The 15,996-nt window shown below is 40.6% G+C and overlaps 1 protein-coding gene across 2 annotated transcripts; it reads right to left on the bottom strand.

Moving 5' to 3' along the window:
* Window positions 1-92: 92 nt before the first annotated feature.
* Window positions 93-10,795, bottom strand: gmeb2 (glucocorticoid modulatory element binding protein 2). 2 transcript variants are annotated; one of them, XM_066702820.1, is made up of 10 exons: window positions 10,678-10,795; window positions 8,059-8,221; window positions 5,720-5,808; window positions 4,161-4,291; window positions 3,551-3,654; window positions 2,881-3,068; window positions 2,281-2,352; window positions 2,014-2,151; window positions 1,161-1,283; window positions 93-917 (listed from the first exon to the last, which is right to left on the bottom strand). In XM_066702820.1, the coding sequence occupies exons 2-10, from the start codon at window positions 8,187-8,189 to the stop codon at window positions 283-285; spliced, it is 1,611 nt and encodes a 536-aa protein (XP_066558917.1). In that variant the 5' UTR covers window positions 8,190-8,221; window positions 10,678-10,795; the 3' UTR covers window positions 93-282. The 2 variants fall into 2 exon arrangements, with proteins under 2 accessions (XP_066558917.1, XP_066558918.1); XM_066702821.1 differs by having other exon boundaries at window positions 2,911-3,068.
* Window positions 10,796-15,996: the final 5,201 nt, after the last annotated feature.

Raw genomic sequence — 15,996 nt, 5'->3', positions numbered from 1 at the left:
ACATCACCTTTGTGCATGAAGCAACTGCATTATTATCCAAATTTGAGCAAAAAAAAAAAAAAAAAAAAAAATATATATATATATATATATATATATATATATATATATATATACACATAAAAGCTTTACATACATTCCAGATTGTGCTCAGAAGACACTGGAAAAATTTGCATTGAAATATATGAAACAAACACAGCAGATGGCTGTCTTACACCATGCAGATTAGCTTTTTTTTTTAGACAGTTCACTACCATCACCAAGATGGCGGTTTAGTTTGTGTTTTCATTGCTTTTCCACTTGATCATCCTTGACTTCGATCACCGTGGTCTCCTCGGCCTGCGTCATGGTGGTTTCCATGGTGCTCGTGGGCACCGCCACGATGGTCCCGCCAGCTGTTGCCATATTTTGAAGGGTGGCGCCCAGCGCTGGCAGCGTGAGTAACTGGAAGGGGCTGACCACTTTGACAATAGTGCTGCCGTCCTGGATGGCCGCCGTACTGAGGACAGTCAAGTTGGAAGCGTCAGGCTGGATTTCAACCGCGTTGGAGATGCCCGAGCCAGGAGAAGCCAGGACAGTGTAGCCCCCGAGAAGAGGCGAGTTGGAAGTGGTGAAGGTGGCAGTTTGCTGGGAGGAGTTACTGATGCCGGAGCCCTGGATGGCTGACACTACTTTGCCAAGAGGCAGGTTGGTCAGCTGCGTCACTGGCACCCCTGAGGCCAGTGTGATCTGCGTAGGCTGGGTGGACACGTGGGTGGCCACAGAAGCAGGGCCGGAGGTGGCGCGGGTCAGTCGGGGGCGTTTGGGGGCGGGAGGGTTGGTGACCGGCGTCAGGGTCATCAAGACATTGTTCAGGTGCTGCGATTTGTTCTTCAGCTCCTTGGCCCTCTTGCGGTGCTCGTCACACTGCTGCTCCAGCGCTGTAACAAAAGCCAAAGAGCAGCCGGTGTATTGCATATTCAAAATCGATACATTACAGGACCACTTCATCCCACAGTGCTTTGTTCATTAGCAGCAGAAAGTCATTATGCACATGATTTTCTTTGCCCCCGTTCCATTCTTCTGCATTAACCAAGTGAGTCTTTTAATTCAGAAATTCAAAGTATGTTGTTATTTAGTCAGGCACCCAGTAATCCTTTAAACAGATCTGCTGAGTTACTCACCTACTAGGCTGCGTGTGTACTGCTCCCGGTAGCGATCCATTTGACTCTTGTGGCTTGCTAAGACTTTCTTCACCAGGTCTAACATGCCGAAGTTTTGCACTATGTTATTCAACAGGACAGCATCTGCAATATAATTTCCAGTAAAGCAACCAGCAGATTGAAACTGATATACTAGAAAATCTTAAGTTCCTCATAATCACAAACTTCTGGCACAAAATACAAGAGCCTGAGCCAGAGATGCTTATCCAAGCAATTTCCCAATGGTATGTGTGTTTATTGTGAACTTTTATTGTGACATTTGTGTTTTTTTTTGTTTTTTTTTGCCAGAACAGAGCATGGCTTGGTGGCCGCCATTATAAAATCCCATTTACAATGTACTACTGTTTAATTAACGGAAAGAATAAAACTAAAGACAGAGACAGAAATCACTGTTTTGCATAAAGTGTTCCTCATTCTTGTCAGCATTTCACATAAGAGAATGTTATGGAAGTCCACTATTACAGTAGGGAATTTAGCCAAAGAGGGAGAAAACCAATAGAATTCTTAACTTTTATATTATCAGTGGGACTGTAAGCAGCCCAACGCAAGACTATTGGTGATTCCTGTCTGATAGAAGCAGGTGGCTTAACTCTCAATATAAAATAACAATAATATTATAAATAAGTGATTTAGCAGACATGCTTATCTAAAGCCACATGCAGGGGCGAGGGAACAAACCGCACAAAATAATTACTGCTGTATAGACGTGTCCTTGGTTGAATGTCTCGTCTGAAAGATGGATGTGAAAAAGAGGGACAGATATCTACAGCAGCCCCACAGTGTGTGCAGATTGAAGCGGGCTTGCTGTACTGACCATTGACCTGTAAGGGAGGCTGCTGTATTCGGTCTTGCAGTCCTTTCAGGGTTTCTTTGACCTCCTTCTGGAACTCCTCGATCACTTCCTCCAACAGCCCGGCATCCTTCAGCCCTCGCCAGAAAGCAACAGTATCCTCTGGAAAGTGAAGCACAAGAGGCAAAGACATTTTCCAGGCCCAGTCAGTCCCATAGCAGTACAGCTTTCACATCTTCCACATTAAGCCCAGAAGAGATGGCCAAGCAACATAATTTCAGTTTCACCAACCTCCGATGGTTGTCACCCATTCGGTACTGTCTTCTGAAGCCTCCACTGTGAAAGTGGCCGGTGAACCGTTTACTGCAAGATCAGGGGGAAATGGCGAAATCAGTGATCATTGAAAATAACTAGATGTCGCATTCCGAAATGTTTACATTAATTAAAACAAGTTGCACACCTAATTAAATTCTAGATGAAAAGCTGTGTGACATCAAATTTGTATCTGTACAGTTGTATGGAGCACAGAAGCTCTTCCTAAAAATTAAAGGATTCTGTTGCCATAGTTTAAAATGTTGCTGAAGACTCTAGGCCTTACATTTGAATGAATATATGGTTTTGTGTATATAGTCAAATGTGTTTTTTTAATTACATTTTCCACTTAGGATGAAAGTATCTCCTGAATTTGGGGGACTAAATATAAAACACAATCTAATAAAACAACTACACAGCAAAATATAAGCAACGGCGAAGATTACACTTTTTGTTTTGATGTGGGTGGTTTCACACAATTGTTCTTCAACACATTTATTTTAGTTGTCTTCTCACATGATTTGCACCAATAGGCAGGAGTTTCACTATGAAAAAGTGGTTGTGTAAAGGATCACTCACTGAGGGCTTGAAAGTTTGAAAGGCAGTTACCATCGGCCGAGGCGGGGGTTATGGGAATGAACTCTGTGGATGGCTGGCTGCTGAAGGAGGCCCGATTGCCCACAAGGTCGATCTTAGTGCTACGGCAGGTATTTGAACACACCTTGGAGTGCTGGTAGAAGTCAAGTTCCCCAGAGTCCATGATTTTCCTGAAGTAAAAATGTAAATTCCTTGGTTGTGATCATGGATTCAAGGTGTATTTAAATGTACTACATCGTAACATGTGCATATGTGTATGCATAAATATACTTCATGTCATTATTTTTGTTAAATGTGAATAATGCAAGCGATTTCACACAGGACTTCGAATCCCAGCTGCAAAATGCTTTCTTGCAAATCCAAGGTCAGACAGCTTTCTGACACCATACTTTACATTGTACTTAAACTGTTTAATCATCCAGACAGCTCAAACAGCATCTCTTTAATTAAGCAATAATTCTATTCTCTCACAAGTTTCTGTTCTACTGAACTATTGATCAGTCGCAGCTGTCTGATCTTTCCTTGAAGTTGTCCCTTGAGGAAATGGGAAGACTCGACACACCTTGCAAATACAAATTACAGCACCCAGCAGTCAGCCTAAAGCTTATATGTAAAACCATTAGAGAAATGTTGCATGTCTTTTTTATTTTACCTTAGCATGATACCATTCAAGCGAATCGCTCTCTTCCAGTCCTTCAGCGTTGATTTCCCAGCTAAATGCACAAATTCTTTAGGACTGATCAGGTGCTCATTATACTGCAATAAATAAATAAATAAATAAATATACATACATATATAAAACCATAGTTACAGGTGAAAATGTATGAGAATGTGTGATGTACAATGTAAGTAGTATATCATTAGACATTATAGTATCCCTGTATCTCAACTTAGCAAAGAAAATAAGGTAAATAACTATGTTTTTATAATGTCAGAGAACTAGTGCTTAACTAATTTAATAGCAGTACACTAGAACACTGTTGGTAACAGAGTTAAAAAGAGGAGAACATTCTGCTAATCTATAACTTTCGGAAGACCTTCTACATTTCAATCATTGGAATTCTCCTGAATAAGCAGTGCGTCACAAAGCCAGTGTAACATTTACATTTCTTCTTTTTGTTGACACTGTTTGTCAGTAATATTGGAGAAATAATGTATTGGGGACTTGCATATAACTACAGAAGCCTGTTAAGAAAAACAGGTAGATTTCTGCAGTTTTTAGTGTGACAGTTGATTGGACACTGAACACAATGCAGACTCACTTGGACACACTTTATATTAATTCCAGGACAAACAAATTTCTTCCACACAAGGTTGGCTTTGCTGTCACCACAGGTTATGGGGTAGATAATTTCTGGCTCCATATTCTCCACTTCTTCTGCCAATTTCACAGCTAGGAGAATGCAAATTAAGAGAAAATCATTATGGTGTAATGAGAATACTCCAGGACCAATGGCTTTTTCTGTGGTCAGTAATCACAGGCAATTTTTACATCAGTAAAGCACCATTACTATCAATATAATATGCTTTGAGATACTGTTTGAGAAGTCAGTGCAGGGTGCAGGATGTTAATTAATGTACCTTAAGTAATACAGGGATGATAAAAATGCTAATATTAATAACTAATATTATAGGAATAGAACAGTCATTATTTTAAATTACCATAAAATAAATACACAAATGAAGGATCCATTCATAAAGTAAACGGTAGTGTTGTAAACTTTGCAACTACTACCCGCCCGCTCCAGCTCATCCAAAACTCTGCAGCTCGTCTGGTATTCTCACACGCTACTCCACTGCTCCGCTCCCTCCACTGGCTCAGTTCAAGACAATGACCCTCACCTACAGCTGTCTCGACCAGACTGCACCGAGCTACCTTCAGACACTGACATCTCCCATCTGTACATTCCTTTTAGACCTCTCTAGTCCTCCTGCTCCAGAAGACTAACTTTGCCTCCTCTCCACTCCCCTTCCAGAGCCTTTTCATCCCTGACCCCTAAGTGGCACCAATTATTATATTTAAGATGCTTTTTCCAGAATGTATAGGAAGTAATTTAACTGAAACTACAGGGTGATCTAAGGTGGTTTGTGATGTCCTGGATTTGGTTGAAGCAGCAAGCAAAAATGTGCTGGAATCTCAAATCTTAAATTGCAGCAGAAATTGTTTTAAACTTTGCATTTAATAATCCTTATCTTTAAGCCTCTGAAAGCTACAACTACAGAATATTTGCTTCTGGATAAAACAAAAACAAAAACAATTTTGTTTTATATTTGAGTAGCATTCAGTTTAGATCATACCAGAATGGTGATAATGTGGCAAATACAAATACTATTCATCACTGCTGTTCAAGTGCATTATTTTCATAATACTGGGGAAGGTATCTCATCTGAAAATCTTGCCAAGTTTCATTTTATTTTTCTTCCTTACAGTACAATGTCAATGACGCACATTAATCTGCATCTTGATAATTTGACTCCCGTTTCTGTTCTTTCTCAAATGCTACACAAACACAAAACTTAGGCGAGAGGCAAATTAATTCAGGCACTGTTATCTATGGGTCTCCGGTTTTAAAATAGCTGAGAGTGAACACATGTAATTATGCAGCAACACATCTGAGAACTCCTACACATTGTCCCCCGTGATCTTGATAAACAAAACAAAATCTATCAGGGCTGCTTATTATTCAGCTTGCACAGATCATTTCTCTCTACCAGCGCACTCGCAGTATAATTGCAGTAGGGACCTGCTAGCAAATAACATCACAAACAGGTGATATTTACTGCTTGCAACTGGTGCTACTACTCACACTTCAGGTCATACCTAGAACAGCTTCTTTCTCTAGGAGGGGGGTGGCAGTGTAAGTGGTGGTCTCAGTCTCCGATTCCATGCACTCCTCTGTGAGGTCTTCACTGAAAAACAATGACAATTTGACCGGATCGTAAAACAAACACCTGTTGACTTCAAGCGGCTGTAGTCCTTGGGGATCGTGTGCATTGCATCCCTGACAGCCACAGGAGGAACACCCCAAATACAGAGCAATGGCTGTAAAGGTAACATGGCCCCTGTTTGCGTGCAGTTGCTGTGTCATCCACACTAACGCTACATGACGAAGCAAAGGCATCCTGTTTGTGGTGTAAGTCTTGTTTTATACAATGGAACCTGCATATTAAGGGCACTCCATTCTTGTAAGAAAGAGCAGGGCAAAAGCACAATACCACCAGACTAAATAATTACTGCGTCTATCTTATAGCGTGCTCTGCCTCCTTGACTCAATGAAACCTTTCTTCTAGGTGATAGTACAGACTCGAAAAGCAGTTTCAGTGTATGTCACCCTCTTACAGTGACAGTAACGTCATGAAATGAAATACACACTAAATAGGAAGCAGACGGTTCTTCATGTTTGTTCATTGAAATAGATTGTATTTCCCTATTCTAATTAGCTTACTAGTTTTGGTATCAGATCATTATTTGCCTTGCTAATGGACAAGCAAGGCTTCTGAAAAGTCCACTCAAAGCAGACTGTAACATTTACATACAGAGCAATTCACTCAGCAATACACAAAGCTAAGATGCCCATAGTTTAAGCGTTATTTAAGAAGTCATGGTATGATTAATTAATGAATTACAATGGATGTTATTAATGTTTAATGCAGTTTAGTTCTGTAAAATGTTTAATAAATATTACCTAATTATTTAGTCATTTTTCCCTGCAGTAGCATTAAGTCGATAACAATCCATGATTCAAAACAATAGTTTGCGCAGGGACTTAAAAGAGCTGATTGAAGTCTGATTGAAAGAGGAAGGATTGGTATAATGTTATACATGGATATGGCCAGACTTCAATATTTATAATGTAAATACTAGACTATGCCCCCTGCTCAAACCAGACACTGCTTTTTCACTGCATATCCTTTTTGAACACAGCCTGTTGCCATGGCAGGGAGGTGTGGGCACAATCTGTGAGACGTCTCCCGTGTCTGGTGAATCTTCCGAAACCAGCGAGAGTGCCAAGGAAACGGTGCCACAGTGATATCAGTTTTATACTGGGGACATATACTTCACAGAACACCTTGCTGCAAGTTTTATTTTTGTAATCCATCACAGTTTTTTAAGGGAACATAAATAAATTGCTCATCCCTACATATTCTACATTCCTAAAATGAATCTCAATAGATTCATTCATTTGAAAAAAAGATGGGTGATGTGACTCAAAACATGACATAAACTGTACACAGAAAACACCTCTCCCAAATATCAGCAGTTAGGAAAACAAAAACTGATTATGTTGAGAACAAGTATGCAAATATTAAGTATATATATATATAACACACAAACTTTATACTGTTTATACAAGTTATAGGGTATATTGTTCCTTTAAGTACAGGCATCAAATTTAGGATTATTAGGATTTACTCAATTTGTAATAATATATTTTTACTGGGGTAATTCTGCTCCCTCTAGAACTGTTCTGGCTTATTCTGTCTTGGAAATGTATTTGAAAAATATGAATTGCAAAAGTGTCATCTATTTGGATTTAAATTTGTGTAATTAATAATATATTCGCTTAGAAGGAAAGAATATGCAATTATGTCTAAGTTAGAATCCGATTGATGCTAGTTTAAGTAATCAGTGACACATTCATTACATTTGCATTCTCACAGCTCAACAAGACTTCTTTTCCTGTGATTAGTGTTTTTAGTAGTGCCTATAAAGAAATAATAAAAATATACAGACCCGCAACCGTCACCAGGATAAGCGGTTTCGAAAATGGATGGATGGATGGATGGATGACAAATACATAGAATGACATGTAAATTTAGATCCAGTGTTTGCTTAGTATGAAAAATAAACAAGTTATAATCCACACATAAGAACACATATAAAGTAAAACAAAACAAATAATATTTTTAAATTCTCCATAGAAAAAAAATAGAATCAATCAATCGAAAAATGTATGTATTGGAATGCTATTACTTTAGACAATGTAATACCATTAAGGAAATGTAACCTGATTAATCAGCAGCATAATAAATGTGAGAACATGAGTGGGGTTGTTTTTAACAGCAGGTTAAGCATGGGGCATCACTACTGCAGGAACCTTGGCTTGGGAATGACTGTCATCAGTTCACTCAGCCGGCATGCAGCAAGCATCTACCCACCTCGGCTGAGACAGATCCGTCGTCACCATCATGGTCTTCACTTCCTCCACCGCAGCACCATCGCCAGCGGTGTCAGGCGTTGTCACCACAACCACTTCCTCTACGTGCACGCTGACCTCCGATGATGCCATGGCCGGAGCTGCAGTCAGCTGGGCCACCAAAGCTGGGGGAGGAGGCCACGAAAGGATGGAGTTCAATGTTAAATATAGAGTACAGATCCATCTCTTCCATTGGGCTCTGTGGCAGGAATAACAACTCGGTGTGTATCTGCCAATTCCAACTTTCCAGGATTTTGACTGTAATAGAAATGGTATTGCTACAGAAAGTAAAGGATCAAATTGAAAAAGGTAAGTGATGATGTCAAAAGAGGAAGTCACGTGGTTGAAAGAGCAAAAAGATAGGAAAGCAGAGTAAGGTGTGGTAGTGTTTATTCACTGATGGAAAAAAGGAGGCACAGAAATTCAGAAGCGAGAGAAATTAGCCCTAATCTGAAATAAATGAATGCGTAAACTGAGGATTTTAATTCCTAAAAAAACTGTGTTGCCTTATTGTATACATGCAATATATGCTTTAAAAACAACAATCAAATCCATGTTAAATGTTTTATTCTCTTAATTCATACAAATGTTTATAAGCACACTTAAAAGGGTCAATTCTCAAGACTACACAGGAACATGTTTACTATCCTGGAACAAGATTACTTTAATAGAAATTGCTTGTTGTTTGTTCCTTTTCTTTTAATTAAAGGCTATTGATGCAGTTATCACATTTTCTCATTATTGATGAAGTGTGCAATTTATCTGTAACCAGCTTACACAGTGTTTTGTTCTTGAGCATATAAACTACTACAATCTGTTGATCAAGTGGCACAGGTGCCAAGTAGTGTTTGCCATGGTACTACAAATGTCACAGAAGTGTAATACTCCATTGGTTCCTTAACAGCCTAAATCCAGGTTATTACTAATTGCTCTAATTGCTTATGTTATCTCTCCCTGCACACACCTGCTAAGGTGATGACATCAAACAAGAGTAACAGACATATAATTACAGGAGGCAAAAAAAAAAAAAACTATAGTGTCTAGTGACTTTATATGCCCTGGTGTTCTTGTTTAATAGCGAGCAACTGAAACAATATGAGTCAGTTTCAAATTCAAAGCCTTGTCCTGCCATATTACATTTGTGTGCAATTTATTTTTTCTCCAATTAGCCATTACATTTTTTGGTCCATACATTTTTTGTATTTGTTTATTGGATTTATATTATTTACAAAGCACCAGGGGAATCCTAAAAATTGCTCCTGTATTGGATTTGCAGTCTGCAATGGCTCCACTTAAACACACAATTAGTCTGGAGGAGAATGCAAGCTTGTCCTGAGGGGAATTTAATTCAACCTAAGGTCGACAAAATGGGTCTGAGGACTGCCAATTCCCAGTTGTGTCTGGTGATGAGGCGGCTGTTTCGGCAAACCCGGCCTACTGAGACTCAGCCTGAAAAGTGCCACCATGGCTCCATGCTAAAAACTAACTGCAGACACCACAGACAGATCACAGCTGGTGCCAGGGAAAGCTTTATTGTAACAGACGCATCACACCCAGTTTGTCAGTACACAATTTTAAGCAGCCAAGTACTTTGAAAGAGAGCAAAAGCGCCCACGTTTTTGGTGTGTGTCTATGTGTCAGAAAGCTGCGATCTGTCCCAGAACTGTCAATATGAATAATTAAAGACACTGTAACAGTCAGCTTGTATAAACCTCATACAGCACTGAAAAACGTGTATATGTAAAATGTATATATGCTGATATGTTGCTTAATGCTTCTATATTAGTATCTATACGTCATATTCTAAAATGTGATGAGTGATGCTTGTTGCTGCTGAAGTCTTGGTACTTTAAAACCACGCAAACTTGAATTCAAACAACGTAGCTTCCTGAAACAAAGAGGATCTGAACTGTATGTGAAACTAGGAGGTACACTTGTATATATAACAGAAAAGACGGAATTATACACTAATAATGTGATGCTTAAAACACGTTAAAGTGCGAATAAATGTGCATTTCAACCTGTTGCGCCGTCTATTACAACCAAACCGTTCAGTGCAAACCAAACAACACAGCGCATGCTAGCGCGCGACACTGTTTACGGAAGTGACGCAATGCTTCACAATGTAAACCACGTCTCCAAACGTAGCTACAAGTTCATCGTGTTGATAGCAAGATGGAGAATTTGCAAGGGGGCGACATTTCATGTTTGACTTGATTTTTGTATACATAACGTACAAATTCCCCATCCTCACAAACCCGCGGCACTGACCCCGTGCTCTGGCTGACACAGCAGGGGGCGGGGCCTGGCGCCTCTTCCTCCGCGCGCCCCCGCCGCGTTGCCAGGGTAAATGCTGTCGGGCTCGCGCGGCTGCGTCACCGTGCGTCTCGCTCGTAGCAATGGCCGCCGCCGCTGCGCGCTGCGCGAGGGGCGCCGCGCTGACGCTCAGTGATCAGCGGCGCGGTGGGCCGTATCGTCCGTACGGCAATCTCTGGGTGTGCGTCCTGACGCTCCGCCACCGAAACCACCCCCCCCCAGCCCTTTCCCAGTGCCAAGCGTGCGGACGAAACGTTTCTCTTACCTTCTGGCGACGGAGACGGGGACGAAACCGTTTTTAACTTTCAATGGAGGGCAAGAGGCTGAAAAAGATGTGGTGGCGTGCGAGTCTGAAAGCAGAAATGGTGACGCAGAGTGGAAAAGAAAGCAGGCGCGGGGGCGGGGACTGCGTCTCTGGCGTCACTGGCAGCTGGCCGCAGGGGGCTGCTTTCTCTGCAGCCTGGCTCTCGCAGGCGCTCGAACACCGAACAGCAAAACCGCTTTCAAGTGCATCTAAATTCTTTGGGGGCTGTTACACCAGTGCATAAGTTCGACCATATAATTAAAGAGCACAGGCTTTACACGCAAGATCTGAGCAAAAACCATAATGCGTTAGGTTTGCACTAGCGTATGCTGCAGTCCTCTGTCGTGATGCACTGCTCAGACCACAACTGAAACATTTCTGTTCTTTGTTATTAATACATACACTAAATTCTCTTTACCCTCTGAGTCGTTTATGGCATGCTCATTTGCAAAACATCCATAGCTTCATAGCTGTTACTTTGTGAATAAAACGAGAATAATTTGACATGACTTCTTCCTTGGTTTTATTAGTCGGTCAGGCTCATCACACTTGTTTTCTGTTCGGTTTTTTCTATTACTTTAACATGTTTTGTGGAGCATTTGAAGTTATACATGAGAATGTGGTAGAGACCCAAAGGGAACTGAACAGTGCAACCTGATTCTGCTGGAATCAAATTTCCTATTAAAATAAGTAGTGAATGTCTGCAATGATTTCAGCTGGTATATGATCATTTTAAACAAAAAATACAAATGTTGTACTTACTCAGTTGAAATGCAATTTTATAGGTTTTTTTCTTTTCTTGTTATCCCATAGTCATAGATATTTAACTCAATACTTCATGAGTATAAATGGGTACAAATGTAAATGTAAGTCGCCCTGGATAAGACCATCTGCTAAATGACAAATGTAATGTAATGATTTAGTAAGAATTGTTTTTTCCTTTTATAATATCTGATTTAAAAAAAAGTGTCTTTTTAATTTCTGAAAAAGCAAAAACCTCATATTGTACACCTGATTCAGTTTTTGATGACAGCTAGGGCCCTGTATGCAAGATTCCACAAGTGGCAATCGGCAAACCAGGAACAATTTGAAGATCAGATATAGAGGAAGACCATTTCTTTGAACTCCTTAGTAAGTAAATATACTTTTTTATGTTGTGTAGAACAATTCAGTTATCACAGCACTTCTAAGATCCACCCATGGCTACCATGTAATTTGGTGGTCTGTAAAGCTGAAAGAGATGACTACCCTAGGGCACGAATACAAGGGCATACTCAAGAAATGTTAATATCCAAGTACTCGTACTTCCTTTAATTTCAAGGTAATATAAATCAATTTGAACATATAACAGAAATAATGGTTTGTAGCCTGTTGAATGCTATCTTGCATAGATCCTGGAATGTAAACAAATACACATGGCATGTCAGGGACTGAGGGAAATCCATTTATTTACACCATTTCAGACAGTCTGTCAGACAGACAGTATTTCTGGGATCTGTTGGTCACAATATGTTGAATACAATTGCCAGCTTTTGTCTGTCATTACCCTTCTGTGATAGAAACAGTTTTTTTCAGGTGGTGGCTGTCTGGGAATATCACCAGGTCAGAGACAAGTTGATGGCCTACCCAGACAAAGAGGCCACACAGCAGAAACTGCTTCCTACTACTGCTACTACAGACGGGTGACAAATTAAAGGAAAAACTTGAATAAATGAGTGGAGGGACATAACAAATGCAGATACATCCAAACAGGTGTTATTAACATCCCATCATGCTCTGTGGCATGTATAAAAATGCAGAGCAGGCCCAGTTGACCTTGATGTTGGATCAAGATGGCAATAGGAAAGGATCTAAGCGACTTTGAAAGAGGGGTCATTATTGGGGCACGAATGGCAGGAGCTTCAGTCACACAGACGCTCAACCGGCTAGTGTTCTCGACAAGTGGGTGAGTGCATGTGTGGAGACACCAAGAGAACGGTATAGGCTTGACCCCTAGAGTGAGGGGGTCTGGTGGCTCTGTTATGCTGTGGGGGACATTTTCCTAGCATGGTTTGGGTCCACTTGTCCCCTTAGAGGGAAGGGTCACTGCAAATCATTACAATATTATTCTGAGTGATCACCTTTATCCTATGGCGAAACATTTCTATCCTGATGGGAGTGGTCTCCTCCAGCATGACAGTGCCCCCATCCACAGCGCACGAGGGCTCAGTGAATGGTTTGACGAGTATGAAAATGATGTGAATCATATGCTGTGGCCTTCACAGTCACTAGAGACGAACCCAGTTGAACACCTATGAGAGATTTTGGACTGACGTGTTAGACAGCGCTCTCCACCACCATCATCAAAACACCAAAAGAGGGAATATCTTTTAGAAAATGGTGTTCAATCCCTCCAGTAGAGTCCAGAGACTCGTAGAATCTGTGCCAAGAGCATTGAAGCTGTTCTGGCAGCTCGTGGTGGCCCAACACCTCACTGAGACACTTTGGTGTTTTTTCTTTTAATTTGTCACCCGTCTGTACATCTGTGTCTCCTGAACAAACTCATGCCTAGGAGCTACTCCAATCCAAATCACGATATACAGTGCATCCAGAAAGTATTCACAGCGCTTCACTTTTTCCCCACATTTTGTTATGTTACAGCCTTATTCCAAAATGGATTAAATTCATTATTTTCCTCAAAATTCTACAAACAATACCCCATAATGACAATGTGAAAAGTTTGTTTGAAATCTTTGCAAATTTATTAAAAATAAAAAACACATGTATATAAGTATTCGCAGTCTTTGCTCAATAATTTGTTGAAGCACCTTTGGCACCAATTACAGCCTCAAGTCTTTTTGAAGATGATGCTACAAGCTTGGCACACCTATTTTTGGGCAGTTTTTTTTTGTGCACAGCCATTTTCAGATCTCTCCAGAGATGTTCAAATCGGGTTCAAGTCTGGGCTCTGGCTGGGCCACTCAAGGACATTCAGAGTTGTCCTGTAGCCACTCCTTTGTTATCTTGGCTGTGTGCTTAGGGTCGTTGTCCTGTTGGAAGATGAATCTTCGCCCCAGTCTGAGGTCCAGAGCGCTCTGGAGCAGGTTTTCATCAAGGATGTCTCTGTACATTGCTGCATTCATCTTTCCCTCGATCCTGACTAGTCTCCCAGTTCCTGCCGCTGAAAAACATCCCCACAGCATGATGCTGCCACCACCATGCTTCACTGTAGGGATGGTATTGGCCAGGTGATGAGCGGTGCCTGGTTTCCTCCAGACATGACGCTTGCCATTCAGGCCAAAGAGTTCAATCTTGGTTTCATCAGACCAGAGAATTTGGTTTCTCATGGTCTGAGAGTCCTTCAGGTGCCTTTTACTGAGGAGTGGCTTCTGTCTGGCCACTCTACCATACAGGCCCGATTGGTGGAGTGCTGCAGAGATGGTTGTTCTTCTGGAAGGTTCTCCTCTCGCCACAGAGACACGCTGGAGCTCTGTCAGAGTGACCATCGGGTTCTTGGTCACCTCCCTGACTAAGGCCCTTCTCCCCCGATCGCTCAGTTTGGCCGGGCAGCCAGCTCCAGGAAGAGTCCTGGTGGTTCCAAACTTCTTCCATTTACGGATGATGGAGGCCACTGTGCTCATTGGGACCTTCAATGCTGCAGAAATTTTTCTGTACCCTTCCCCAGATCTGTGCCTCAATACAATCCTGTCTCAGAGGTCTACAGACAATTCCTTGGACTTCCTGGCTTAGTTTGTGCTCCAACATACACTGTTAACTGTGGGACCTTATATAGACAGGTGTGTGCCTTTCCAAATCATGTCCAATCAACTGAATTTACCACAGGTGGACTCCAATCATGTTGTAGAAACATCTCAAGGATGATCAGTGGAAACAGGATGCACCTGAGCTCTATTTTGAGTGTCATGGTAAAGGCTGTGAATACTTATGTACATGTGCTTTTTTGTTTTTTATTTTTAATAAATTTGCAAAGATTTCAAACAATCGTCTTTCACATTGTCATTATAGGGTATTGTTTGTAGAATTTTGAGGAAAATAATTAATTTAATCAATTTTGGAATAAGGCTGTAACATAACAAAATGTGGAAAAAGTGAAGCGCTGTGAATACTTTCCGGATGCACTGTACCTGATGGGGTCTTGAGCAGCAGATACAAGTATTGACAAGGAATAGCATTTGCATGGGCCATGGTTCAAGGTGTTCCTGCTTTTACATGCATTTTTTATTGTTTCCTATTTTCAGTGTATGTCATTCAAATTTTTCAACAAGAAGGATATTTATTCCAGTGGTGACTGGGATAACAAATAAAGACAATGCAGCTGTGATGCAGGATAATGATCAAAATATGATATGATATGATAAGATATTGTACATATGAATATTTTTTTGAGACCTGTTACTTTTGCTTTTGTGTTACTTATTAATATCTAAGAATGTCTTCATTTCTGACTGTAGTATCCTTTGGACTATGGAAAATGGCACACCTTTTCAAGCCTACAAAATGCAATGTGGCAACAGTATTATCAGTTATTTAAAAGGAATTAAGGTTACATCTGCATGGAATTATTCAGAGCTGTCATTTAGGTGCCTCCAGCAAGTGAAGCTGATAGTAAGTACAGTATATACGAAATGATGTACAGTAGAAGAGGTTTCTTAAGGCAAAGTTATAACCTATTCAAGTACTAGCACAACACGTCTCTGCACAAATTAGGCGAAATAAGGCATACATCAATGAAGCTAAGCAGGTTGGCCCTTGTTAGTACTTGAAGGGAAGACTATGAAGGTTATAACCTATCTGGCCATTATGGAAAACAAATATGGAAGTTGTATGGGTGGGTATGTGTGCATGTGCAATCGTTGCACTGCTTATCCAACTTTAATACTTTTAATCCTTTTTAAAGTTTGAACACTACACCTATCCTAGAGCAAATTTTTGGCTGATTTGACACATAACAGATTTTGCTTTGTCATTTCATTGATTTATTTTAATATCAGTCTAATTAATCTTTTTAATCAGTTATTGTAAAATATCTCATTATAGGTGTATTACTATAATAATAATAATAATATTAGACAGATAGATAGGTAGATACCTGTGGATGTTTTCCTTTGTTCATTTTAAGTATAAATCACCTCTCTGTGCAGTCTCATTTTTGATTCCCATCGTTACCTTGAAAAATAATACAGTGCTGTTTTCCCTGGGTGAAACTGAACGTGTGACCCATTGTCACAATACAGAAGCCAGTAGCTGCCATGGCGCTTGTGTTTCTTCTTCGCTGATTTC

This window comes from Amia ocellicauda, chromosome 4, assembly GCF_036373705.1.
Source record: "Amia ocellicauda isolate fAmiCal2 chromosome 4, fAmiCal2.hap1, whole genome shotgun sequence".
Lineage (NCBI taxonomy): Eukaryota > Metazoa > Chordata > Actinopteri > Amiiformes > Amiidae > Amia > Amia ocellicauda.
Note: the sequence above shows the minus strand (reverse complement) of the source record. Positions and strands in the feature narration are given on the sequence as shown.